Genomic DNA, 27578 nt, shown 5'->3' with positions numbered 1-27578 from the left:
TTTTACAAAAAGTATTTCTAAAACTATAGTTTGGAGGTTTCAAAGACCTTTTTTAAGGGCCAAATATCACATGAGAGTTTCGATGCCAGACCACTCCTTTTTGAGGTTTGCGTGTTCCTTAGCTATTACCTGAACTGAACTAACCAACCATTATTGTCGTCTTCGTAACTCATTGGGCTGCTTTTAGATTATTGTCTGTGTCGGGGCCATAACTTCGTGTATGCAACTTTGGTCCTACGCCTTTCTCCATCAGGTATAGTATTTGATTTGATATATTTTTCTGGTTTTATTTATAAGTCATTTCCAATATATTTTACACATGTTAAAATTTTTTTTCAATTTTATTAACTCTCATGTAAAATTTAATAACTTTTTAATTTTATCCCTATTTAATATCAATTATATCTCATATAAACAAAGTCAATATAATAATAAATAAAAGGTAAAATTGTACATCCATGTAAAAATTTCTCTAAGTATCTTATAAATAGAATAAAAATTGATACAAATTGTCCAATTTGCTGTCTAAAAAATTGATATAAATTGCCAAAAAGGATTTAAGATTTTTCTCTGGGATCTATAATTGACAACCACATCCATAAGAATGATGCTTGACAATGACCAGACACGTGTCTGGATTAAATCATTTAGCCTTCAGATAACATAAAATTTTTTTCCACTCCGCACTTCTGCGCGCATTCAACCCAGTCAATTTGGGACACGTTGGGATGGGGAAAAAAAATTTCCGCAAATTAAAACTATGAAGAGGGACAAAACAGTGCCCGGGTCTTGGAGTTTTTTTTTTTTCCAAAAATTATTTATTTATTAGATTATTCAATTATTTTTTAAAAATATTTATTTTTTATAGTGATTTTCTGCTTTTAAATTAGAATATAATCTCAATAAAATCTTCTCCCTCAATAAAATAATTTATAAAACCATTATGGTATTTCTTTTATGGTAATTCTTTTTATACTTTTATTACATTATATAGTTCAGCTTTTTACATAATATTTTTTAACATTTTTATCTTAAGAAACTCAATAAAAAACAAATATCACAACATAAAAAAAATCCAAACCCATATTACATTAGTTAGGGGCAAAAAAAAAAAAATCCCATTTCATTCCTGTTGGCCTGAAGGCATGGGACGGACCGGGACAGAAGGAGCCCTAGTGGTAAGAACTTAAAATGAAGAAATGGCTAACTTTAAAAAATGGGGCTAAAGGATTATTTTATTTCAAAATCAAGTTTTTTTGGGGCTCCGCGATTGCATTTTCAGGATTTTAACGCTAATTTATCTCGTCCGACCCATTTTCCAGAATCTACAATTATTACTGTGTGACCAGAATGATTAAGCTCTGGTGTTTTTTTAATAATTTATAGTTTGAAGTTTGAAAAGAATCAAAACGACAAAAAGATTCCTAAGGATTAAAAAAAATTAAAATAATACTTGGACCATAGTTGAAAAGAAAAATGACGTTGATGTCCCCTGCATCTTTCTTCCTCCTTGAATTGACAAAATTCCTTTTATTTTATTACACACGAAGAATTGAACATGATTAACTGAGTCATGAGCTATGGGACATTTGTAAGAATATTTGTAGTAACTGAGTCACAACCTTATTTAGACGCTACATGCTACATCATAAATTTGATATACTCGTATTTATTATTAATATAATATTTTTACCAGACCACAAAGAGGGAGTGAGAAAGAACCTTCTGGAGAAGCCATGTCAGAAAATATCTGTAGCACCGGGCAATCTCAACCGTCCATCATAGCAAATCGAACATGTCATTAACAAAAACTTCAATTAACTAGCCAAAAAGAAAAAGAAGATGAAAACTATATGTTATGCACAAACACACACACGCACATTTTACATATATGAGTCAAGATCTGGATTGTTCCTGAAGCTTAGAGAGGAAGTAGGAGGAGCTTCTTCCTTCTTTGTCTCCAGTTAGTGTTACTGCAGATTTTGTGTGCATTTATTTGAGTTGAAACGATCATATATATAGGAATGGCTAAGGAAGGAGGAGGAGGCAATAATGATGAGTTGTACGGGGTTCTGGGTTTGAATAAGGATTGCTCCCGATCAGAGCTCAGGCATGCCTACAAGAAACTTGTTCTGGTTAGTTACCATTTCAATCCATTCTAATTCCCTCATCATTTTTGGCAGGGGAATGAATATATAATTGTGAGAAGGGTTTATGCCTTTATGGTGAGAGAATGTTTTTAACTTGTTTGGTACATAGAAATGGCACCCGGATCGTTGTTCGGCGTCGGGGAATCCAAAGGCCATAGAAGAAGCTAAGAGCAAGTTCCAGGCAATCCAGCAGGCCTACTCTGGTATTTCTTCCCCTCTTTTGCTTTCTGCCTAGCTGATGCAAAATTTTTTTTTAAAAAAGTGTCTTTTTACAATGGTTCAACGAAAGAATTTTTATATCGATTTTGTAATAATCAGTATAAATGTAGCCAACAAGTGTTGATCTAAATAGAAGAGACTTGGTACCTTAAATATCATATCTTAGGTTTAATCTTTAGGGCGGTGTGTATGGAACAAACACTATTGAGAGAATTCCTACTACAACGCCTGACAGTACCTTGAAATATTAGTCTCTCACTGTGCGGGTGAGAAGATATTTCGGGTGGGAGGATACTCTTAGTAATAAAAAAAATCAGTATATATGCAGCTGATTGGGAAAAAAAAAAGATCAGTGTTAAAAAAAAAGAATAATACGGCATCTTATTCATGAAAGAGTATTATCAGTCACATTTTGTACTTGCTCCAAAAACTTACGGTAAAAATGCGTAAATTTTTGTTTTTGGTTTTGGATAGGCTGTAGTGATATGTTTGGATTACTTGAATTACTAACCTGAAAATTAAGAATTGATGGTGGCGTGCGTGGTAATTACGCGCAACAGTGTTGTCAGACGAGAACAAAAGGTTTCTGTACGACGTAGGAGTGTACGACAACGACGAGGACCAGGACGTGAGTCTTTCATTTACGCCTACGTTCCCTGCTTTCTTCTCCTTTTCTCATCCTCCTCCTTGTTATTTCCTCGTCTTGGATGCATGACAATGAAACTTGTTTCTGCTTCTTTTTCTATTCTTTTTTTAAAAATAATTCTTAAGCAGCATATGAGCAGAGACATGTACATGTGAGATATTGTGTGTGTGTGTGTGTGTGTGAGTAAGAGACAATTACTTGGTTCAATGAATGCCACCGCTCATCATCATGCATCAACTTTGGATTACAATCTCTTAATTTTTTATCAAGGACGCACGCCTGATCCTTTGTATTTGTGTGTACATGCATATGTGTGTGTGTTTGGATGCGACTTTTGAAAAACCAGAAGTCAATTTTAAGAGTATTTTTAATAAATTATTGTTTGGATATATTACCTCATATTCTAATTATTAGAACTAGTTGACTAATTTGAGAAGATTAAGGGGAGAAGTTAAGTTAGTTATTTGTAATAAATATTTGTTATCTTTCTTAAAATATTCTTGCTAATCAAGTATATTGGTTAGAACTACTATTGTTAGAAGGATTATTTTGAAAAAATATATATATGAATATGAGAGGCAAAGTAGATTTAGGTTTTATATTTAGGATTAAAATAAAAATTAAACAAGATCTTATATTAATGACCGAAGGTAATATTTGGATTTGATTTGTAAGTGTTGATTAATTAAAATATTATTGTTGGGGTGCAGGGCATGGGTGACTTCTTGAACGAAATGGTATCAATGATGAGCCAAACGACGCCTGAGGTGAGAGCCCTCTTATCCTTTTTATCTTCTTTATAGAGTGCAATTCTTTTTCTTTATTCATTTATTAAATGCTTTCCTGTTCCGCCGTTAGATTTCACCCTCTTTCTGTTTTAATTATATTTTATTGTTGTTTCTTATGTTTGTTTAGTGGATAAAGCTAATTTTAACTATGTATGTGTCCATCCCCTTTTGTCGACTCCTACGTTGTTGTAATCGCTTTTTCGGATCTAAACGCTCTAAATTTGATTTTTTTTTCCCTTTTTCATGTTAGAAATTTATCGAAATAGAAAATGACAAGAGAGAGAGAGAGAGAGAGTCATTAATCCATATGTCTATAAGCTGCTTGGAAGGCCCATTACTTGCGAATAAATATTTTGGGCTACTGGGCTCTCGAAGGCCCATAAATCTGTACCTGTAAATTAAAAGGCACAGTGTCATATTATGTCTACTAACCAACCAACCAATAGGAGTTGGGTTTAGCAGAAAGGGTTAGTCTCTCACAATGTGATGAATTAAGGTTTGAATCTCTGTTGGAAGAGGTGCTCACATTTAGTGCCTGACAGTGTCTCGAATATAATTACCTCCAATAAGAGGATACTTATGCGTTAGCAAAAAATATTATGTCTACTATTGATGACGAACTAAGATTAAGATTCGAATATTTATTGGGAGAAATGTTCACATTTAATGTTTGATAGTGCTTACCCTTATGCTTAACGGAGAAAATTATTATTGAAGGTTACTGTAGTCCGTGGAAATAGGGTTCTGCTCATAACCCGTTTTAAACGTTTGATTCTAATTTAGTGGTCCACTAAAAAGTAAAAAATACTCGATTTTTAAGGAGATATCTAAAATACTCTAATTATGTCTATCATTTGAGGCAACAGGAAAATGGGGAGGAGAGCTTGGAGGAGTTGCAGAAGCTGTTGGATCAAATGTTTGAATCTGATAACGCGACAGAAGCCAATGCATGCTATGCTTCTTCTTCTTCATCTACGTACGTGAGTTTCAAAACTACTTATAATTCTGCTGACTCTGATGTCAACAACGTTATTGGGAACTCCCAGGAATCTTTTCACTTCGATCATGCCTACAATAACTTCTGTTTAGGGGTCAGTATATATTTATTTATTCATGCTTTTCCTTCCTTTCTCCTCCCTCCTACATTTTCAAGCTATGCTGCACATCATGGACCAGAAAAAAAAAAAAAAACTTCAGATAGATGCTTTGCCTAGCAAAACCACAGAATCATAACACAGGTTTCTTGGTGCGTACTCAATTATTTACAATTTGGATCCACTTAATTCTTGTTGGTTTTTGTTTTGTTTCAAATTTTGGGATGTGAAGACAAATGGAGCAGCTTCAAGATATGAAGAAGGGGAAAGGAGAAAGAAGATGAGAGGTAGCTAATTAAGGAGACGCAGGGTTCGTAGAAAGCAAAAGGACTAATCGTTTAATTCAATCTCTAGTTTGACGTCTCTGCTTGTTCATTATGAATCATCAATTTGGTAAAAGCTGTATATAATTGCGTTATGACTCCTAACAAAGCTAATTAAAACTAATATTTTTCAAAGAAAATAGCATGGAAAATAAGCAAAATCATCAACATCAACATAACTATAGATCTCATAGAAAGCCAAAGTGTTTACAAGGTATGATAATATAAAATAATACTAACTGTTTAGAAGGCATGATATTATAAAATAGTACTATCCCATGTCCTTAATATAAAATAATATTTAATTTGGTTTTAAATATAATATCTGAATTTATTTTGTCTCTCATATTTTTATTTTTTTAGGATAATTTTTATAGTTGTAGTATATGTTAAATGTTTTATCAAATAGTAGTTTTAACTAATACACATAATTAATAAGAACATTTTAAGAAAGATCATATTTTATTTGTGATAAATAACTAATTTAATTTAATTTTAAATTTAATCAATTATTTTTTATATTAAGAATATGAAGAGGTAGTGTTCGAGTTAATCGGTTGTCTTGTCAGAGTAAAGATGATTGACTTCTGCGTTTTGCATTATTGGGATAATAGCGTGTTCTAAGGTTAGGGGCTCCAATTTCTGTGAAGCTGCACTCATGCTCCATGCCAAAACTCGAGTGATTTGCCCTCCTGTTTGACTTATTTGATGTTAACTTAACACCATACTCAACTATTTATCAAAGGAAAATACACAAGAAACAACCTATCAAGTGAATCATCAATTTACCATAGCCACATCTTCATCCGTATTGAAAATTCCAACTACTTTATTTTTCCCCGGGAAATTTTTATTTTTCTGACCAGCTTCTTCCCCGGGACATTATATATATGTATGTAGCCATATGAGAGATCTGCTCTAATAATTTGAAAAAAGATATATATCTTTTATTGATAGAGTATGTTATTTTTTGGTTTGTGCCTCGTCAAAAGGATTAAGCTATATATATATATATATATATATATATTTCGGGCTTGTTTAGGAGGGCTTAAGAAATCTCCTATGAGCACGTTTCATGTAAATTGAAACAAAATTTATCTCACATATTTACCTCGTATTCTGTAAATCACTATTGAAAAATTACTTATAAACTACTTATAAGATGTTCTAAACAGGTCCAAGTGAAATGGGTGTTAGCACCAACACTGTCACTTTTTTGTTTTCTTTCATTATCAAAAAGACCAATATCAATATTATTGGCTAACATTCTTACAAGAGAATTACAGTGAGATGATGACCCCAAAAAAATGCAATTACTAATGGATTTGAGTAGCAAGTGGACACTAAGGGTGTTTGGCATTCTCAAAATGCGGTTTTAGAAGAACTTTCCTGCAAACGAGATAAATCCTCCACAATTTTACTGTCGTAATCCGTAAAACACTTTTGAAACCATGGTTTGGTTTCTATCCAAACACCTCCTAAGTAATGTCAACATGTTATTATTTTCACGCTGAAATTTAGCATTGCATATTGAAAAAAAAAATAGCCTACTTGTTTATTAAGAAGAGATGGAAAATATATTCAATATTATTGGATTACACAGGTGACCTAACTTATTGTTTGAAGAAACCTTCCACTTCAATTGATATTTTTTCACGAAAAGCAAATTAAGATAATAAATCTAACTTTTACTAAGATTTTGAATAGCTAATTTGAAATAAGTTGATTAGGTTTCACTTCTTGGAAAAAGTCGACCAAACAATTTTCAATCATTGTCTTTGCAGATCAGATTATTGATATATATACAAAAAAAAAACTCAATAAGTAATTGGACTACTTTATAACCAAGATATTATCAAAATTCTCCCTTTAGTCGCAATTTTACAATAGCTTTTCACCCTACTTTCCTGACGATTTCGGTATCCAAATAATTGAAGCTATGAATTCGTTCACTATGGTCCGTTTGGCAGAGGAGTGAAAATCCCTTATAACATGTTTTTTAAAGAGATAAATTTTTTTCAGATATTTATCTCTTTCATAATTATTATTAAAAAAATTTATAAATTATTTTTTAAAAAAATTTGTAACAAAAATTTTTTTTTTTTGCCAATAACATGTAACAAACATTCACATCATATCGTGTCATAGCTGGAAAAAAATTAAAAAAATAATTAAATATACATATTATATGTTTCTTGTGATTGACCCCCAAAACCACCTTTCTCGTCTCTTTTACTTTACCAGTACACAGAGTAAACCCCATGAATATAGGAGACAGCATTTGGCATCCAGATTCCTGACAACCCTGCTTCTCTCCGTCGTCCCGTCGCAATCGTTTAGTCCTCTTTGAGTTGTTCTGCTGAGAAGTGAGAAACGAATCATGGGTTTTCTGCACAAGCTCTGGGACGAAACTCTTGCCGGCCCCACACCCGACACCGGCCTTAGCAAACTCCGCAAGTTCGATTCTTCTTACCCACCCGTCACTCCGATCGTCACCATTACACGACCCAGCTCCGATCCTCGACGCTTCTCCTCCGATTCGGCTCTTTTGACCTGTAATACATTTCCATCTCTCAACACCTTTCTGTTAATCTTTGTTAGTTCTCTCACTTTTGAGTTGAGTTTACGTCTTTGATGGGTTTGGGATTTTTGCATGCAGCGAGATCGCTGACCGGCGGAGATCTCGAGATATTCACGAGGGGAAAATCTTCAGTTCAGTCACCGGTGCGCGCGGGGACTACGACTCCGACTGAGTTTTATTGGTGCGTCATCGTCGTGTATTGTTGAAATGACGCTCATGTCCCTGTGCCTCTGTTTCTTAACTCTCCTCTTTCATGTTGATGCTTACTTACAGGGTAATGATAAGGGCTTTGGATCGTTGAGAGACAGAGAGAAAGATGGAGTATGTGAAATATATTGGTCTGATGGATATTATTCGGCAGAGGGATACTTCTTTGAACGCGCGTGTGTGTGTATATAGAGAGAAAGGGAGACAAACACAAATAAAACATTCAGTTGTCAATTAGATGGGTCAGATGCAGATCAGTAATTGCAGGAAAAGTCAGAGCTTCATGAGATTCTTAGAATGGAGGAAGAAGAAGGCAGGATTTGCTGGGTTCGACTACTTTTTTTCTTTCATTTCTCTGGTACTGGTGGCACATAGCCTCTTTTTTTTTTTTTTTTCCTCCCCATTTTTAACCTCGTCTTGCTTCTTTTTTCCTTCCTTCTGTACTGGGTCTTGCTTTTGTATGTATAAATGGATTACTTCTTTAGATGACAGATCCTATGAACGTTACTATACACTTAACTCTGTATTCCAAAATTACTACTCCATCCTTTTTCTTTTATGGCCCCAGCTTATCTCATTCGAGCTGTGAAGTTAAACATAAGGAGGTTCTGTGAAGAATTTCTATCGAATATCTCCATATTAATATATGAGTTATGATCGTGTGCATTAATTTGATCTGTGAGCATCAATACAATTTAGTGGGGTCAAAGGGCTTAAATCGAGTGCAATTTTATTTGAAGAGGGTTAAATCAAATAGCTTGAGGGTAAATTATACGTGAAAAATCACAATCCATTGAAAACTATATATAAAGCGAGCATCTTTCTTGCTCCTGTCCAAAAAAAATTCTGGGCAAAGCTTAGAGTTAACTAAAATCATATGAGAATGAGTCTTTAATCTGGACGGTGTGTGGGGTTTTAGGATTGATCCTTCACGTTCTCGATCAGATCAGCAGCATCTTGAATGGTGGAGATATTCTCAGCTCCTCCTCGGAAATCCCAAACTTCTCTTCTAAAGCCATCATAATTTCAACCTGCGTTGAATATTACATACAAGACAAACCAAAACAAATTAGAAAGGACTTCGCTTCATATAGGAAATCTTACTTACAATAGTGTGATCTGATGATGATTGAAGAGGCCTCACAGTGTCAAGAGAATCAGCACCCAGATCTGCAAATTTAGTTTGGGCAGTCACAGTGCTTTCATCAACAGAAAGCTGCTTTGCAATAGTGCTTTGGACAATTTGCAGAGTTTCTTGTTGAGCCTGCACCTTGGTACATAAAACACATTAAAAGGCTAATACATTTTGCTTCGACAAGACTTTATCTTTATATGCATATGCCAGTAATGAACATTTGATTGATTTGGTTTGTCCAAACTGCTTGTGTAAAAAAATTTGATAAGAAAAAGTTCAAGAAACATTTACAGTGGAGCATGAGATTTTAGTTGCAAAACTGCGAGAAAGAGAGAACTCTCTGGTTGTCACCATCTGCAACTGAACCTTATGCGTAAGTCTTAACCCTCCAAACATGGAACTACCCTGCCCATGAAAGAAAAATATAAGAAGCAGTCAATGAGTTCCCACCTTAAGATCCATTACAATTTGGTGAACTTTCAGTTTATAATTTACAGTATAGTATCTTCCAACTTAACCATTGAAATACTCATGATGTTATCCCTAGTCATTTGGTGGGTTCAACAATAAAGTGAAATGCGATTTCCTTACAGAAGTAGAAAGGCCATTAATGGGACGATGGCCTGTGGATTTGACGGCAGAGTTGAGGAGAGAGAGGTCAAGGAGGGAAAAAAGACAGAAGAGGCCATGGTTTATCAGAGAAATGATGCAGAAGAAGAATAAAAGCTAAGTTTGGAGGTTTGGAGATTCAGAATACATAAAAGAAGATCTGGGGAAAGTTTGAGAGGTTGAATCAATGATGACGAAGGGATGGAGCTTAGTGAGCCATGAAGCAGGCGGAGTGCACCAGAGAGAGATCCTCAAAACAAACGCAGCCATTTTGCTTTGTATTTGATTTTGCACGCCGAATTTTTGACATTTAGTGGGCTTTTCTCTTGCTCCTATATTTAAAAAAAAATTAAATAAAAATATCATGGTGCCACTAGTGACAGCGCCACCCGTCACATTATGACATTGATATGTTTATACTTTATATGCATGTATATATTTAATAATATAAAACCAAAAAAGTTTATATTTTCATTCCCTTTCAATTTTTTTTGTTTGTTTTAACGTAGAACATGCTTAGGAACAACGTTGGAACTTGGAAGAATAGGTGCAGCTCAGGAATAAAATTAGAATCAATTAACATAAAATACTCCCATTGTTTCAGCTTATAAAATGCTTTTAGAGAAAATTGTCAAAACTAATAAATATTCAAATACAATTAAAGACTTTAGTTCTCCACCAACATACTGTTGGCTGAGGTAGTAGTAGTTTCACCGAGAGAATACAAATTTGAATATCGAGAAACATGCTTATTAGGAGGAGAGTTGTGAGTTGGGATATCTTTATTTCACTTAAAAAACTCCAGTTCTCTTAGAAGAATTATGACCTTTTAATACTCCATTTGTTTAATACTAAGTTCTAATCAACTCACTCTTAATTAATAAAATGTACTTTTAAATAAAATCATTAATAAATTACTCTTCTGGTCCTAAATATAAAACCTTTATACATACTAATATAAGGGTTTTATATTCAGGACAGAAGGAGTACCAATTTTAACATAAAATGAAATCATGACATGGGCCTGAAAGAGAATACTCCTATAAGGAATATTGAAGAAAATAGCGTCTGCATTCAGTGCTCATCACCTGATGAGCAATCTGGGCCGTCCAGATTAGATCTGGACGGCCCAGATCTAATATGGATTGTCCATATATAATATTTTAAAATAATTATTTAAAAATAGAAAACATTATATTTTTAAAGAATGATAGTTAAAAGATTATTTTTATTTTTTATCTTATACTCCTTCCGTTCCTTATTATAACAGACATTTGATACTTATGGCATGTTCCCATATATAAGAGACACTTAAAAGTTGTCTCTAGTTTTTTGTATTGATTTTCTATTTTACCCCTATTTATTTTGTCTCCAACTCATGCTCTCCCTCCCTCCCACTTCTATTTCTTTTAATAATTTAATTGTTCTCTCTCATACTCTCTCTCCTTATTAATAGGGGTATTGTTGGAAAAAACATTATACTTTTTACACATTAATTGTCCTCAACTAATTTTAACTGTTTTTTTGATCAACATAATTTAGTTATTTGTCTCTTATAATAAAAAAACAGAAAGAGTACTTATTAAAATAATTATTTAAAAAAAATAAAATAAAAATTAAATCTGGATTGCCCAGATTAAGGTGCTCATCAAAACTGACCATCACCCAATACAAATCTAGGAAAATAGGGAAGGCGTGACGCCCCAAAACACTGCGTATTCCCGGGACTACCAAAAAAAACAAAAAAGAAAGCCGAAGCTGGGGGCTGAAAGAGAAGGGGCCACCTGCTTCTCTGCACTCTTATACTACGTAACCGGCCACCGGCCATCATCATCTGTGCCTTCGCCACGTGTCCCACCCGTCCCTTTTCGTTTTCGTCCTTCCCCCCACCTCTCTCTCTCGGTTTTCCCATCTCCCTGTGCGGCACCGCTGAATCGACAACTCACGCGCCCTCCTTCCCTCCTTCCCTTTCTCTATAATTACCTCATTGCCCCTCTCCCTCCCTCCCCTATTTATCGTCTTTGTCCCCCTTCCATTTCCAAAACATCTGAAAATTATGAACAGTCTACGTCTACAAATTTGTGCCTCCGCTGTTATGGCAATGAAAGAACCTTTTTATGAACAAAAATATATAGCACTATAAATTATTATCCCCCGCTCACTAGATGAGATAACTAGTATGTTTATTTTTCTAATTTTATTTTTATACAAAAAAAGTCGAGATTAGAATTGTTTATTGTATAAACTGCAGATAAGAATATATTCTTTGTTATTCTTCTGAAGAGTGGTAAATTTTTTTTTCATTAGATTTAGACATTATTTTCTGAATTTTAACTTTTTTATCTTATGAATGGAATATGGCTATATTTTTCATCCTTTCACATTATTAAATTAAAATAAAAATATTTAAAATAAATTTGAATGGTTTGAATATGGTATAACATTTCAAATTTAAAACAATTCTCTACTTCAATTAAGAAATTGGTAATTGATTTAACAAGTATTTTTTTTCCCTGCAAAGAAAATATTTTTTACTTTAAATTAGTAACGAGATTGATAAATTTTTTATTAAAAGAAAAACGCCAGATTGATAATTGGATAAAATTGGGCCCAAGAAATGTGATGGATAAGAACGGGGCTAAAATGGGGATATCACCGGAGCTGCCGTAGGAGGTAGCATCGGTAATTCGGACACAAAATGATGGGCGTTTATCGTCAACTTCTTAAAACACACGATAATAACGCAGAAGGTCCCCCTACGAAGCCGGCAAAAATCAACCTCAATGCCGCTGACGGAGTTTTCGGCGCCTTCCAATTGCATCGCTCCACGTGTCCCCTAATGGGATACCCGCCCGACGGACGCCGTCAAATCAAACCCCCGCCCCTCCCCCTTGCCGTCAGTTCAACCATTTCTGAAATTATAATAATCATACACAAGGAAAAAAGCGTCCGCATATCGCCGGTCATGCCAAAACTTTATGAAACCCTAATTTCGTTCTCTCGCTCTCTCTCCCCTTCTCTCTCTTTATCTGTTTCCCTGCAATTTGGCAAGTCGGCGGTGGAAAATTATGGAAGCTGACGACAAGATCCAGTCGCCTCGCTCGCCGGCCAGCGAATCTCTGGGTTCGCCGCGAACCAACGGTCGGATCACGGTCACGGTGGCTGCACCGGCGCCGTCGCCTCCCCAAAACAGCTTGGCACTGGCGCTTCCGGTCCAGCACCAGCAGCCGAAGGGTAATGGTGGTGGTGGAGGAGGGAGGGAGGATTGCTGGAGTGAAGGAGCGACGGCGGTGTTGATCGACGCGTGGGGTGAGAGGTACTTGGAACTGAGCAGGGGGAATCTGAAGCAGAAGCACTGGAAGGAGGTTGCGGATATCGTGAGTAGCAGGGAAGACTACAGGAAAACCCCCAAGACTGATATTCAGTGCAAGAATCGGATCGACACTGTGAAGAAGAAGTACAAGCTGGAGAAGTCCAAGATCGCGGCTGGTGGTGGTCCTAGTAAATGGCCGTTCTACGAGAGATTGGACCAGTTGATCGGCCCGACTGCGAAAATTTCTGGGTCTGGCGGCGGCGCTGCCGCCGGAAATAACACGGCGAACAGTTTGTCAACTCAGAAAGTGCCTCTGGGAATTCCTGTAGGAGTTCGTGCTGTGAATCAGAATCCATATCAGGCTCATCAACGACTTCAGAAGCCCCAGCTTCGGATGAAGACGCCAAGCCAGAAGATACAGTTGCGAAAGCGTGCTCCAGTTAACTCAGATTCGTCGCCATCTGAGAGAGAATCGTCACCTGTTTCGAGTGATAGTTTTCCACCTGGTACATATGAGACGAAGAGACCTAGAATGCCAAGAGTGATCAATTCTGATGCTATGCCTGTGGAAACGAAGAATAAAGGTTGGGGAAGTGCTATAAGGGAATTGACGCAGGCGATACTGAAATTTGGGGAAGCATATGAAAAAGCAGAGAGCTCGAAGATTCAGCAGGTTGTGGAAATGGAGAAGCAGAGGATGAAATTTTCCAAGGAGATGGAATTGCAGAGAATGCAGTTCTTCATGAAGACCCAGCTGGAGTTATCGCAGCTGAAGCGTGGTAAGAGAGGAGGAGGAGGAGGAGGAGGAAACGCCAGCAACATCAACAGTAACATTAACAATCATAGTGACAGTGATAACCTGGTTAGATTGGATTAGACTGTTCTTTGGAACGCTCGTTATTGTAGTTTTAAGTGTATTTGTAAATTTATCCCTTAACTGTATCTGTAAATTTATCCCTTAAAAAGACGAGGGAGCGAATTGTTGGTGCTATTTTAAATTCGATATTGGAAGATCGGATTACGCAATCGAAGATCTCGGAGCTGATCTTGAGTTTGGATTGAATTCGCCGATCGTCCCTCGTTTATACTTTCCGTTTTCCGTTTGTAGTTTTATTTTCTTTTTGTATATATTTTTTAATTTTTTTAAATTTTTGCTGCATGCATATTTGTTTAAATACTTTTTCGTAAATGTATGCTTAAAATTCTGTTTGCTCGTTTTCTAGGTTTAGCACAGTAGGAACTGGATTTGAGGTTTAAGGGTGTATGCTGGATATAATTTCATTCTGTTCTAGAACTTGAGCTTGCTTTTGTTGGATCAGATTTGCATCATCTAATTTCACTACGAAGAATTTGGATTTTTGTATTGCTGCAAAATCTTGAACTTTGGCGCGCTCCTGTTGCGAAGAATTTGGATTTCTGTATTGCTGCAAATTCTTGAACTTTGGTGCACTCTTATTTATGGGCTGACTTGTAGGCTTTAATCTAGGGCGTGTATTGGCATTATAACAAGTAGGATTTGTGTGTTGGCATTATAGCAAGTAGGATTTGTCTTGTGGGCACCTGGTATATAATTGATCTGTTTAAATTTCAACTTGATTGAAGGTGTATGTCTATAATATGCCAATTGGATATTAACTGCCAAATTACATTTTCATCTATTGAATGTTGAAACTGTTTCCGTTTTCCTGCCTTCAAATTTTCATAGCGTGTGCTCAGCGCAGAATCTAAAATTTGACTGGGATTTCTTGAGTGGGCCTCGATGATCTATTTTGGTTGTCAATAAATGAAAATGATGATGAACAATGTCTCTGGTTTGTGAAAAGGTCAGAGAATTGACAGTGATCACTTCACTAAGGGGAGATGAAGTCTGGCATGCCTCTTGAACTTGATTCTGCTGTATTCCAATTGTCTCCAAAGCGTTCAAGGTGTCGACAAACTTTGGTTTCGAAATGGTCTTGACTTGTAATTTTTCAATATCTCTCTTTTGTTATCTCTCTTTATCTTTTTAATCGGCAAATGTGTCCTCTTTGTTTCATCTTTCAAGTAATGGTCACTCCGAAACTAGCATCAGGATTGGCAAAGTCACTTCCAACTCATCTAAAGGTTTCAGCGCAAAAGTAGCAGGTTGCGCAAGCAGTCCGGTTAATGAAGCTAGAGATCGAGACATAAAAATGCTGTGACTTGGTTTACGAAAAGCTACGCTTGAAAGGTCAAAACAAGGAAACGGAAATAATGCTTCTTTGCTGACTTTTCCGCCTTTGTACGTATGCAGCGAAATTTCTGGTTCTTTTATGACTTGAACGTCCTTTGCCCTTTGGTGGTTCTAGATTTGTGCGGTTTTTTGAGCACAACAGAGGCTTTGGATACGGTCATAACCTTTGATGCAGAGATATCCTAGTTAGAGCAGCACGATGAAGGTACACTCAGGTAATAATAAAAAGCCACTTTTAGTTGCTGGCTCAGAGGCTGGGGGTGGAGAGTGAGATTGGGAATTGTGATAATTATCTGAGAAATGTGAGAGACTTGAAGGGGTTAGTCTTGAAGAGGAAGATGTTCAGGAGTATCGAAGTTCTGTCTATATAATTTTTCATTACCCCTTGTGCAGGGAGGAACGATGTTCGACTTTTCTGCATTTTTGCAGGACGTGATCCTATAATGCTTGTCTTCAGCTTATGATCCTGTTACCGATGATTTCAATTTTAGCAAGAGCAGGGAGGCACTATGCTTGAGTAGTGGTTGAGAAACCATAGTTACCGTTTTGCTCGAGAACGGGCGTTTGTCAAAGGAAAAATTTCCTCCAACTCTGCTGATATTGATATTATTTTAATGAACAATATTTATATCAAGTTTTATATATATACTCCTCCGGTCCTTAATATAGGACCCAATTCTTGAGTTGGTTTTAGTCCTAAATATAAGACCTATTTCTCATATTTATCATTTTTCTCTAAATTACCCCTATGGATACTCCTTCAACCATAATCAAGTAGAAGAGGGAGAGAGGGTATTAAAAAAGATGATTATGGTATTTTAGGAAAAATGTGTCACTTTTCTTATAATTAACTAACTTACCTAATTTCTTTAATCTAATCAAATTAGTTAAATGGGTCTTATATTAAGGACCGGAAGGGTATTATATTAAGTTTTTCAATCGCAATGATTATGTGTCTTATTTTCGAAATATTATTACTTCCGATCTTTAATATAAGAGTTAATTAATTTGAATAGATTAAGAAAATTAGTTATGTTAGTTATTTGTAATAAATATGCGTTGTCTTGTCGAAAATATACTTGTTAATTAAATGTATTGGTTAGAACTATCATTATTATAAGGACTATCTTAAAAAAATAGATAAATATGAGAGGTATAATGAATTGTGTTTTTATATTTATGGTCAAAATAAAAATCAAACAAGTTTTTATATTAAACATCGAAAGTAATAGTAACATTTAATGACATTTAATTATAAATATACACAAAACAATAAAAAAATAGATATATGATTACGTGTGATTGGAAAATTTGATATAGCTTGATACGATGGACACAATTTTATCTGAGTTTTTTCCTATTTTAATTGTTTCTGTTTTCAGTTTTGTCCCAGGCTTAATGGCTAAGGCCTATGATTCTTTTGAATAATGGCTTCTGTTTTTCACTCCTTTTCTTTTATTATGTGCTCTAAATGACATGAAGTAGAAACATACAAGAGGCAAATGCACATTCCACCATTAGAGATGGACACATTTCCGACCAGTATTTATAATTTGAATTCATTCTAGTATATTCACTACATCGTGAACACCGAGTCTTCCGATCCAATCGGTTGATGATTTGTGGATGGCTCGTGTCCAGAGGACGGGCACAACTTCAAAAGTAAATGTTCCTCCAGGACACACAAGAAATAGGAAAATTTGGCAAAAAAATCTTGTTTAAAAATTTAATTGACTAAAAAGATTTTTAAGAGTGCGCAGCTGTGACATGTGAGTTCAACTTTTTCTTCCGTTGTCTGTAATATATAAATGATTTTCATATTGATTATTATTGTATATTATTGATGATATGTTGTAAACAAAAAAAAAAGATTGTCTTTATAAATTATGGTTGTCCCTGTTCAAATTTAAGTTTTTTAATAAATTAAATTTTTAAACAAAAATTTTGAACCAAAATTTTCCAAAAAGTATTATCTACCTCAAATCCAGTGACTCCTGAAATCGAAATTGATTGACCGTGTCAGCGTAGTGTTTTGGGAAGGTCGGTCCTGCACACTCAAGAGCCGGGCACCCAGAGCGTGGCTTCTACGAATAGTAATAATTAAATTAAATGGATCACTTTGGAGGGGTGTTTGAAACAACCCATATTCACTTTTTAAAAATATTTTTTTTAAATCGAAATAAGTTTATTTATATATTTTTTTTTATACCGTAAAAGTATTTTTAAAATTATGATTTTATTTTTATCTAAATGCTCTTTAAGTTTCATGGAACAATATTTATTTATTTGATGAAATCACCATAATCTTTTGCTAAAAAAAAAAAAGATGAAACCGCCAGAATAAATAAAAAAACACGAATAATTGAAAAAGTGAATTTCAACTTTTTGGGTGTGATTGACTGACTACTTTGTCGTATGTGGCAGGGGTTTATTGTTGTTTAATATAAAACTTAACTAACTAATTTTAATAGGTTAAAAAAATTTATTAAGTTGATATATTTATAATAAATAAGTATTATCTTTTTTAGAATATCCTTACTGATCGTATGTATTAGTATTAGTTAGAACTATTTTAAAAAAATAGATAAATATGAAAGATAAAATAAATTAAAATATAATCAAATATTTGGCGAAATGAATTTTAAGAGACGAGCATGTGTTGGTAATATGTAAAGAAAAGACAAGGATAAGAGACAATTATAAACAAATTATCCGTTTGATTAAGTCATTGCATACTTGCATTGCGTTGATGAGATGTGAACTCATAGTTTTATATTATGGGAAACAAGCTAACGTCTTGTTAACCTTATCATGTTTTACCATTTGCTGCCTCTTATCTTTGGTACAAAAGTTTGTTTAATTTTTAATTTAGTTTTAATATAAGATTCTAATTTATTTTATTTTTTATATTTTTTTTTAAGCAGATTTTGTAATATTTGTATATGTTAAAGATTTTATCAAATAGTAATTTTAAGTAATACACATGATTAGTAAATGTATTATAAAAAACAATATTTATTTATTATAATCAATTAATTTAATTAATTTTTTAATTTCTTTAAAGTAGTCAATTAAGTCTTATATTAAAATTGGAAATATGATTTTTCTTTCATATTATATTTGTTTGATATAATTTAGATATTTTGCGACCGTCTTTTGGGTGAAATGGGGAAATTTATTTATTCGGTATAAACATTTACATGCGTTTTTGGGTGAAAAAATTTGACCGCTAAGTTAAGACATGAAATTGATTGGTTTCATTATGGTTGGTCGTGACCAGATTAGAAATAAAATTTGGTTGGCGGCAAACCAAATTTGGCCCAACGAAGTAATCAATGTGCGATTGGATTTAACCGCCACCACAACGATAAAAATTTCAGCCAACATGAGAAGATTCTACAGCCAACCCCATAACTGTAAATCCACTTCTGCCAAACACACTGATCACCTCCTTGAACCATGTTCATACTTCATTGTTTGTTGTGATTAACATCAAACAAATTTACAAATGCAATTGTGATTTATTGTCTGTAATCTGAATCGCTAGTCTCTTTCTCCCTCAGGCTCCCAAATCTCTCTCTCTCTCTCTCTCTACTGTATCTTTGAGCCACAGTGCAGAGGGAGAGAAAGTAGAAAGTGATTTGAAGGAGGAGTAAAGCGAAAACCATCTTGTCATCGTAGGGTTCTTGTGGCACTAAAAAAAATGATAATAAAGCACATTCCGTGGAGACAAAAGAGGGGATATAAAAAGACGAGGGAGCGAATTGTTGGTACTATTTTAAACTCGGTAGTGGATGATCGGATTACGCAATCGAAGATCTCGGACCTTGATTCTTGGCTTTGCATTGAATTCGGCGATCGTCCCGCATTTCTACACTCAGTTTTTTAATGTAATTGTCAGTAGGACTTCTTCCTTTTTTAAATTTTGCTACATGCATACTTGTTTAATGCGGTTATGAAATGTGTGCTTAAAACTCTGTTTGCTCGTGGGTCTCTAGGTTTATCTCAGTTCGAGGTGGATTTTGGGTTTAAGGGCGTCTGCTGGATATAAATTCTTTCTGTTCTAGAATTTGAGCTGGGTTTTGTTGGGTCAGATCTATTTCATCTAATTCCACTGGGGGACTTTGGATTTCTGTATTGCTGCAAGAGCATGAACTTTGGTGCATTTTTATTTTTGAGATGGGTTTGTAGGTTTTGATATATGGTGAGTCTGTTGGCATCATTGATGGTAGGATTTGTCTTATGTGCATCTGGTCAATAATTAGTCTATTTAAGTTTCATCTTGATTGAAATTGTAGATGTCTATCATATGCCATTTGGATATTACCTACTGAAATACCTTTTCATCTATTGAAACTGTTTTCGTTTTCTTCTTTTCAACTTTCATAGTCTTCGTGCAGATTCTACAATCTGACTTTAAGATCCTGAGTGGACCTTGATGATTTTGGTTGTCAACGAATGAAAATGATGATGAATAATGCCTCTGGTTTTCAGAAAAGGTCAGAGAAGTGATAGTGTTCACTTCAGTAAATGGAGATGAAGTCTGACACGCCGCTTGATTATGCTGAATTCCAATTGTCTCCAAAGCGTTCAAGGTGCTAACGACCTTCCTTGGATTTTCAAATGGTTTTGACTTGTTAATTTATGTAATTGTTCCTCTGTTATCTCTCTCTTTTTAATTGGCAGATGTGAACTCTTTGTTTCATGTAATGGAAACACTGAGAAACTAACATCAGGATTCGTAAAGTCATTTGCAACTCATTTAAAGGTTGCAGAAGAGCAGTTTGCACAAGCAGTTCAGCCAATCAAGCTACAGATTGAGAGACATATAAAAGCTGAGACTTGGTTCACAAAAGCAACGCTTGAAAGGTCAAAAAAAGGAAATGGAAGAAATTGCTTCTTTGTTGAGTTTTCTGCCTTTGTATGCAGCAAACTTTCTGTTTTTTCTGATTTGAACGGCCTTTGCCCTTTGATGCTTCTAGATTTGTGCAGTTTGTTAATAAACCAGAAGTTTTGGAAATGGTCATAACCTTTGATGAAGAGATGTCCCAGTTAGAAGCTGCACGAAGAATATATTCTCAGGTAATAATAGAAGCTACTGATCCACCGTCGTAGTTTGTTATCAATAAATTGAAGAGAATAATCTTTCTATTTACTTATTTATTCTTCGTGGGTTATTTCAGGGGCCAGGAGATCAGCGCATGGGCGCTGATGGTATGTTTACTTTTTAATTTGAATGGACTAGAAATATTTGAAGTCTCCACCTTCTGTTGGATATGGAAGTTGTTTTATGATTTTATGGCTACTATGGTTCTGTCTTATCACTATGTATAGCTCTTCTATGTTTTTTTTCTTTTTTAAGTGTCATTCATCATGCAACTGGCACGAGTTGCTGGTGCGACTTGGCCAGAGGGTGGGGATGGAGAGTAAAATTGGAAATTGTGATCATTGTCGAAAGAAGTGAAGGACTGAAGGGGTTAGTCTCGAACAGAAAATGCTTATGCATTCATGAATCTCGATTAGTCCTTAGTATTTGTATATAGCATGATGAGTGGAACCTGTATGTATTTGGAGGGAATGAGGGTAAGTATGCCAAAAAAGAAGCAAAAGGTAGTATAAGTTGCAGAAATGGCATGATAAATATAGAAGGTCAACAGGATTATTCGCACGCAGTTGTACCTATTATTTTAATGAGCTCCCTTAAACTCATGCCACAATATGCATGTGACCAATAAGCATTTTTGTCAGCAACGCATTCTCAATTAAAATAATGAAGACTCAGCAGTAAATTTAGAAGAAAGAATATGACATCAGCATTCTTATTTATTTGCCACTTACAACTTAATTAAAGCAATATTATACAACTTAATTAAAACAATATTATAGGTACCTTGGTGAATTGAGACCTTGGATATTATTGGACGCTGTATGTGTGTGATGTTTGTTGGATTATTATTTTACTTGTTGACCTTGAAGAACTGTATTGACACAAATTATGGGTCTACAGAGCCTTCATATGTCTTTTAAATTTATGGCAAACAGAAGAAAATTTCTTTTAATCGAGTGATCTCACATGATTGATATTGATGTCCTGACCTCAGGTGAGGATGGAACAAGAACTACTGCAGCAGCAGTCGACGCAACCAAGTATTCTTTTTCCTTTTGTCTTTTCTTTATCTGGGTCTATTACGACTTACAAGTTCCCTGTATACTCTTCAGTGGTTGGGCTGCTATATTGCTAATTGAGAGACAAATTTTCCCTTACAATCTAACATGAGACCTTTCCTCCCCATCCCTCTTTCATTGAGTCGTCTGGGAAGAGAACTTTGTCTGGGCCTCTGGGATACTGGAGTGGAAACAGAGGGGTTTATTGTTGACTGAATGAACCGTCAGGGCTTAGAGGTGAAAGGAATGACCTGTTGATTTTGATCAGTCTGGTGCTGATATATGTTCAAATAGATACTATGAGTTAAAGGACCTGGATTCGATAAGAGGTTGTGGGAGTTCATTTCAACGTTCCATTTGCAACTCACAAGAATTTATAAAATCTTCTATTTCGGTTTGTACAATTTGGAGCGTCCGTTTAACTTCAAATAATTGGCTATGTTAGACTTTCACCACCTCTTCTGGCCAAAGTAAGAAAAAGAAAAGAAAAGACTCTCACCACCTCTTATTGAATTCAAACTCATGAGTTAGTTATAGGATGTGGAGATTTTTATTTATTGGATTGTTGATACGTAATACCAGGAGAAAGATTTCTCCACATACGGCGACAGAACTGGGTTACTGTCCATGTGTGGGTTTCGAAAATGATTTATTGTATAAATAGAACACATATTGACTTATTCTTCTAAAAAGATGCAAAAACTTACAATCCCAAGCATTCAGAACTCACTTCCTAGCTTTTAAGTAGGTGGAGCTGCTAGTAAAGTTATACCAATAGGAGAAAAAATGGAAAAAAAAAATATGGGGGACGAGAAGAAATTATTTACCTAAGCTGACAGTTTTATGGCTATTGCTCCTCTTGTTGATTTTGTATCTAATTTTTACCCATTTTACCCCTTGTGTAGGAAGGAACTTCTTAGGGCCATTGATGTTCGACTATCTGCTGTTGGGAGGGACTTGGCCTCAGCTTGTGCTCGTGCATTTGCTGCTGGTTTTAATCCTAATTCTGTCTCTGAACTAGAGCAGTTTGCAGATCGATTTGGTGCTCATCGCTTGTAGTAAGAACTCTGAAATCTTATTTTAAGATTGTATGCTTGTGTGTGTGATCCGGACTGGTTTAGTGAACTCTAGAGATGCCTTAACTTTGGTACAAGGGATAACCAGGTTGCATAGGAACTGATATTAGTATAATCCCCGGTACAATTGTGGTACAAAATGTGTCTTTTTTCTTGAATTAGAATAGCAAGTACTGATGACATGAGGTTACAAGTGAGATTAAACTTGTACCTCCCAGTTGAGCTCTCATGATACTAGGCTGTAAGGCTTCTGAGGACGTGGTAATTTTTCAAAAGATCGGTAGGAGCACAAGAATATATACTGCATAAAGTTGGATAATGATTCTATATGATATCAATTTTGGTGATTCCTGAATTATCGTTTCACTTGAGAATAGACCTTTGTCAAAGGAAAAACTTCCACCTTCAACTTTATCATTTTTAATTTTCTTAAATTGCTTTTTGTTTTTAGTTTTCCGCCAGGCTTAATGATATGAGTCTGTGTTCTGGTTAAGTCGTGGCTCTTGTCATTCACGCCTCAAGTAAGATTGTCTGCCTTGCCTTTGTTAAAGTCAATCTGGTTATTTCTTAAGGAATGCTTAGATTAAGAATGAAAAGAAATGAAGATTTGATTTGGATCTGAATTATAATATTTAAGCTAAATCCATGGGACTTCTATTTTTACTTTTGTCATAGAACTTGTGCAATTTTTTAATGTTCTTCACTTCTTAGCCGGCTTGCATGGGCCAGGATTTAACTATTAGAAGACTGAAATTAAAAAACATGTAATAAGGAGTTCTAATTCTTTGTTTTCCTGAATCCTATCTTCTTCATAAGGACTATTCACACACTCAAACACCACACAAACACTTCCCTTAAGCCACAGAGGGATTGATCCTCTAACCTTCTCAATAAAGAGTTTTCATAAATTTTGAGAGACCTATAATGTATAATATCCATATAATAAGAAAATTTTAAAATCTTGTACCGAGAAAAAGGGAAATTTTAAAAATTTGAAGGTCATGGTCCAACCAGTGTCTTCTTTAGTTCTTTCTCCACCCCAGCTACAAGTTAATGTGTTTTTAAATCAAATCTCTCCCACCCCTCTCAACATTTTTTTGTCCTTTGATAAACTCTCTCAACGTCTTTCTCATTTCAAACGTTTATAATTTTTTTCGGCCGTCCGAACGCTTACAAGTTTATCATAAAGGTTTACAAATTTGATTTTTCATGTGATGCATGATAAAAGCCTAGAACTTTTCCTGTGTCTCGTGTATCTGCACGCATCTCAAAATGGGTAGTAATGCCATATTGTGATTTCTTATAACCTTTACATCACATATTGGTGATATATTGATTTTTGTCCTTGAAAAAAAAGAAACAATAAAACCAGTCAATGTTTTGACAGAAATAAGAATGATATGGGAGGTATGGCAGTTAGAAGGTTCTTTTCTGTTATCAACTCCTCATCAAGATTTATCGAAGTTGGTATGACTTCATTAACTTCATTGACTAATTAACATGGGCCAATAAAAGTATTACTCCCTCCTATCCTAAATATTACTACCTCCTAGTTAATTAATTTAGAAAAATTAAAAGGTTAAAAACTTGGTTAATATTAAGATGCTATATTTATCTTTATGAAATACTTATGCGTAACTGCTGATTTAAGAATCAAAGGTTCTAAATAATGGGGAAAAAGGACGAAGGTTCGAAATAATATTGTTATTAAAGGACAATTTTCATCTCTCCCTCTCTCTGTGGGTGTGCAGCGAAGCTTGCACTAAATTTATGTCACTGTACCAAAGAAGACCGGACCTCACCGCCTCTTGGAAGCCATGTGGCGTTGAAAGCGAACTCCCATCATCTGTTTGTTCGGATACACCCATTGAGGACCCCACCGAATCTCTTGCGGGGTCCCACAACAGGGGGGCCCAACACCATGACCAATCCACGTGGCAGCAGCCAAAGCCTTTTGCCCCTTTCGCTTCGCGGCGCGGGAACGGTTCCGAGAAAGACGAAAAGGCCGAAAAGGTTGAGGAGAAGACGACCGAGGGGGCCCCGGTTGAATCATTGCCGTTGTCTTCTTCTAATCCGACGACTCAGCCTGCGCGGCGCCTCAGCGTGCAGGACCGAATCAACCTCTTCGAGAACAAGCAGAGGGAGAATTCTTACTCCGGTGGCAGTGGCGGTAAACTCATTGTTGGCAAAGCCGCAGAGTTCCGGCGGTTCTCGTCTGATGCTTCTGTGGCCTCCCCCGTTGTGGCTGCCGAGAAGTCTGTATTGCGAAGACGGAGTGGCATCAGTGACACGAGAATTGATGTGACTGGGGAGAGAAAGGATAGGGAGAGCTCCTTGTGCACGCCATCTCCCAGTTCCTCTGTTTCCGTTGATTCTGGGACAAAATCGAGTGGCTTTTCTGACCCCGTTGAAGTTGGTGGTGCCAAGGACCAAGTTGCTTCTCAGATCCCTGCAGGTGATGTCACCACCCCCGTGCAGGATATAACATCGGATGTCAAATTTTCAGGTAGAAGGGGTAATCGTGTGATGAAGTATTGTACTGATGCCCAGTTACATTTGAGGGGTTCACACAGTCATACTCGATCTTTCTTTGGACAATTTGACGGTGGTTTTGGACTGAATTTTAAGGAAGCTCCTTTTGGTCAAGTTGAAGTTGATCAGACTGGAGAATCTGAGGAAGTGATGAAGAACTCTTCATTCTCTAGCATGCAGAAAATTAAGGCCGAGGATTCTGATACTGTGAAAAAGAGAAACCAAAAACCTCATTCTGGTGGTTACGAACACATCAGCAAGTCTGGAATCAAGAGGGACCAGACTCACGTTGCTTATCAAAGCAGGAAGTTGAATGTTCCTAGGAAGAGCTTTTAGAGAGTCAAGGTAGTGTCGATGTAGCCACAATTCCATCTTTAGAGCAATTTCAGAGACCGAGGCAGTCCAAAGGAAATCGGGCTTTCAATGATGAGCTGAAAATGAAAGCAGATGAGCTTGAAAAGCTTTTTGCTGATCACAAAAAAGGGGTTGCAGAAGAGTCTGTTAACTCGCAGGATAGAAGACCTGGAGCATTGGAATCAACTTCTAAATTGCCTTTCATAAATACTATGCTTGAACCCGCTGGTAGTTATTGCTGTAGTGAGGTTATAAATTTTGATGGTAAAGCACCAGTGAAGATGGTGAAAAACCATAATTATGGTGATTCTATAAGGCTGAATTTCTTGAATCTTAATTTTGGCGATAATTCCAGGGGAAAATTTTATGAAATGTACATGCAGAAAAGGGATGCCAAACTGAGGGAAGAATGGAGTTCTAAAAGATTAGAGAAGGAAGCTAAAATGAAGGCCATGCAGGATAATCTTGAGCAGAGTAGAGCTGAGATGAAGGCTAGGATTTTATGGTCTATAGACAGAGAAGATTCAGTATCAGCTGCTCAACGGCATACTGAGAAACTCAGATCTTTCAATTTGAGTAAAAAGAAGGAGCAGGTATTCCTTACGTCTTCAAATGGTTTTTGGAGTTACAATTAAAAAAAGAAAGTTTTTGATATTTTAAATACTGACACCAATTTTGGTTCTGATTTAAGGTTCCCCCCATTTTTACAGCACCCAGTTGAATCCCTTTTGAATGAAGAGAATGAAGATACTTCTGAACTTTCTGAAGAAAAATGGACAGTGTAGACTTTTTATTGAGTTAGCTTTTGAGGATTGTGCTTGGAGGCAAAGTGGGAAAAATTCGCCCAACAGAAATATCTCTACTTCCCCGGCTCACTCAGTAACAGTATCAAAAGTGTCTAATTCTTCTTGAAGGCGAAGGGGCAATCCGCCCAGTCTTTCCAAACTTTTCTGATTTAATTAAAGAAAATACAAGGCCTTCTTCTGCAATCAGTAAAATAGCAAACTGCTGTCAGATGAGAAACTATGGCGCAGTAGGAGCACCAGTGAAGAGATGTCAGGTATCAAGGAAGAGAAAGAGAAGACAAAGCAGTTCCATCCTTTACCGAAAAGTTCTGCTGGTCCAGAGGCGAAGGGGTTTTCCTCTTTGAAATCAGATGGTATTGCTATGGAGTCTGTAAAATTTGATAGGGTGCAGACTGATATTGGCCCTTGTGATCATTCGCCTAGGTCTTTCCTTAAAAGGGTAATAACAAAAGCTCCAGTGTTGGAGCTAGTTTTGTCAGGATGAAAGCTTCATTAGCATTAAAGACTCGGAATACTGAAGAATTTGATGAGCCCATGTTTGAGGGGGAAGATTTTGTGGGCGAGGAGTACGATGAAACTGAAGCCATGATTGTTGAAGATTGTGCTTATACAAATAATGGAAAGGTAAGACTGAACCCGGAATCTGAGAAATCTGCTGATTCTGAATTGGAGATTGGCGATTCCATTAGATCACTTGCTCAAGTAGACCCTATTACAGCAGCTGAAATGCTTACTACCGTGCCTTCTGCTTTCAACATGGTGGGATCTCTGCAGGGCTCACCACTGAAAGCCCTGTCTCATGGAATTCACGCTTACATCATTCATGAATCTTCTGGTGTTAATGCTTCTGTGGATTCTCTTATTGGAAGTCCTGAATCATGGAATTCCACCTCAGACCCAGGTGAGAATGATGCTGCTCAGATGAGGAGAAAATGGGGAAGTGCTCAGGGACCTGTTCTTGTTGGTGATTCATCTTATAATCAATCCCGAAAAGATGTCACAAAAGGTTTCAAACTTATTAAGGTTTTTTGGGTGGGGGGGGGGGGGAATCGTGGGCCAGAGAGTTTGGTTGATGATAAAATTGTGAGTTTATTATATTATTTTCAAGCACATTTATCTAACCAGGCTTCAGAAATAGACAGTATACGAGTAAGAATTATCTTTATCAAGGAACAGTATCATCGTTTATTTTCAGAAGCCGCTCTTCGATGCATACAAAACCTTCTACCACTCGGTCTCTCCGAGGGATCAGATTATACTATCCAGTGAACAATGAAGATGCTGTGTCCTCTTGTATTTCCTGGATTGAGTATTAATGCAGATGCCAACTCATTTTTTTTTTAAATGAATATTCCCTCCAATTTTTCT

At 36.0% G+C, this 27578-nt stretch overlaps 4 protein-coding genes and 1 pseudogene across 6 annotated transcripts; 4 read left to right on the top strand and 1 right to left on the bottom strand.

The window, feature by feature from the left end:
• Window positions 1-1922: 1922 nt before the first annotated feature.
• Window positions 1923-5351, top strand: LOC114711943 (chaperone protein DnaJ-like). Of its 3 annotated transcripts, none has more exons than XM_028896381.1 (6): window positions 1923-2135; window positions 2260-2353; window positions 2930-2997; window positions 3726-3782; window positions 4670-4779; window positions 5130-5351. In XM_028896381.1, exons 1-6 carry the CDS (start codon window positions 2025-2027, stop codon window positions 5179-5181), a joined length of 492 nt encoding a protein of 163 aa, XP_028752214.1. In that variant the 5' UTR covers window positions 1923-2024; the 3' UTR covers window positions 5182-5351. The 3 variants fall into 3 exon arrangements, with proteins under 3 accessions (XP_028752214.1, XP_028752213.1, XP_028752212.1); XM_028896380.1 differs by having other exon boundaries at window positions 4670-4894; XM_028896379.1 differs by having other exon boundaries at window positions 4670-5198.
• A 2126-nt stretch (window positions 5352-7477) lies between these two features.
• LOC114711858 (dormancy-associated protein homolog 4-like) lies at window positions 7478-8381 on the top strand. The gene is made up of 3 exons (XM_028896284.1): window positions 7478-7775; window positions 7880-7982; window positions 8075-8381. The coding sequence occupies exons 1-3, from the start codon at window positions 7601-7603 to the stop codon at window positions 8100-8102; spliced, it is 306 nt and encodes a 101-aa protein (XP_028752117.1). The 5' UTR covers window positions 7478-7600; the 3' UTR covers window positions 8103-8381.
• Window positions 8382-8923: 542 nt separating this feature from the next.
• On the bottom strand, window positions 8924-12573 carry LOC114711886 (acyl carrier protein, chloroplastic-like). Its single transcript, XM_028896313.1, is given in 5 exon segments — window positions 8924-8988; window positions 8991-9039; window positions 9153-9272; window positions 9435-9548; window positions 12409-12573. Coding segments are annotated over 5 exon segments (513 nt in total).
• On the top strand, window positions 12494-14096 carry LOC114711857 (trihelix transcription factor ASIL2-like). The gene has a single exon (XM_028896283.1). The coding sequence runs from the start codon at window positions 12821-12823 to the stop codon at window positions 13940-13942; it is 1122 nt and encodes a 373-aa protein (XP_028752116.1). The 5' UTR covers window positions 12494-12820; the 3' UTR covers window positions 13943-14096.
• A 111-nt stretch (window positions 14097-14207) lies between these two features.
• Window positions 14208-27545, top strand: LOC114711885 (uncharacterized; annotated as a pseudogene).
• Window positions 27546-27578: the final 33 nt, after the last annotated feature.

This window comes from Neltuma alba, unplaced genomic scaffold (genome assembly GCF_004799145.2).
Source record: "Neltuma alba isolate B1F8T4 unplaced genomic scaffold, ASM479914v2 tig00011322_pilon, whole genome shotgun sequence".
Classification (NCBI taxonomy): domain Eukaryota; kingdom Viridiplantae; phylum Streptophyta; class Magnoliopsida; order Fabales; family Fabaceae; genus Neltuma; species Neltuma alba.
Note: the sequence above shows the minus strand (reverse complement) of the source record. Positions and strands in the feature narration are given on the sequence as shown.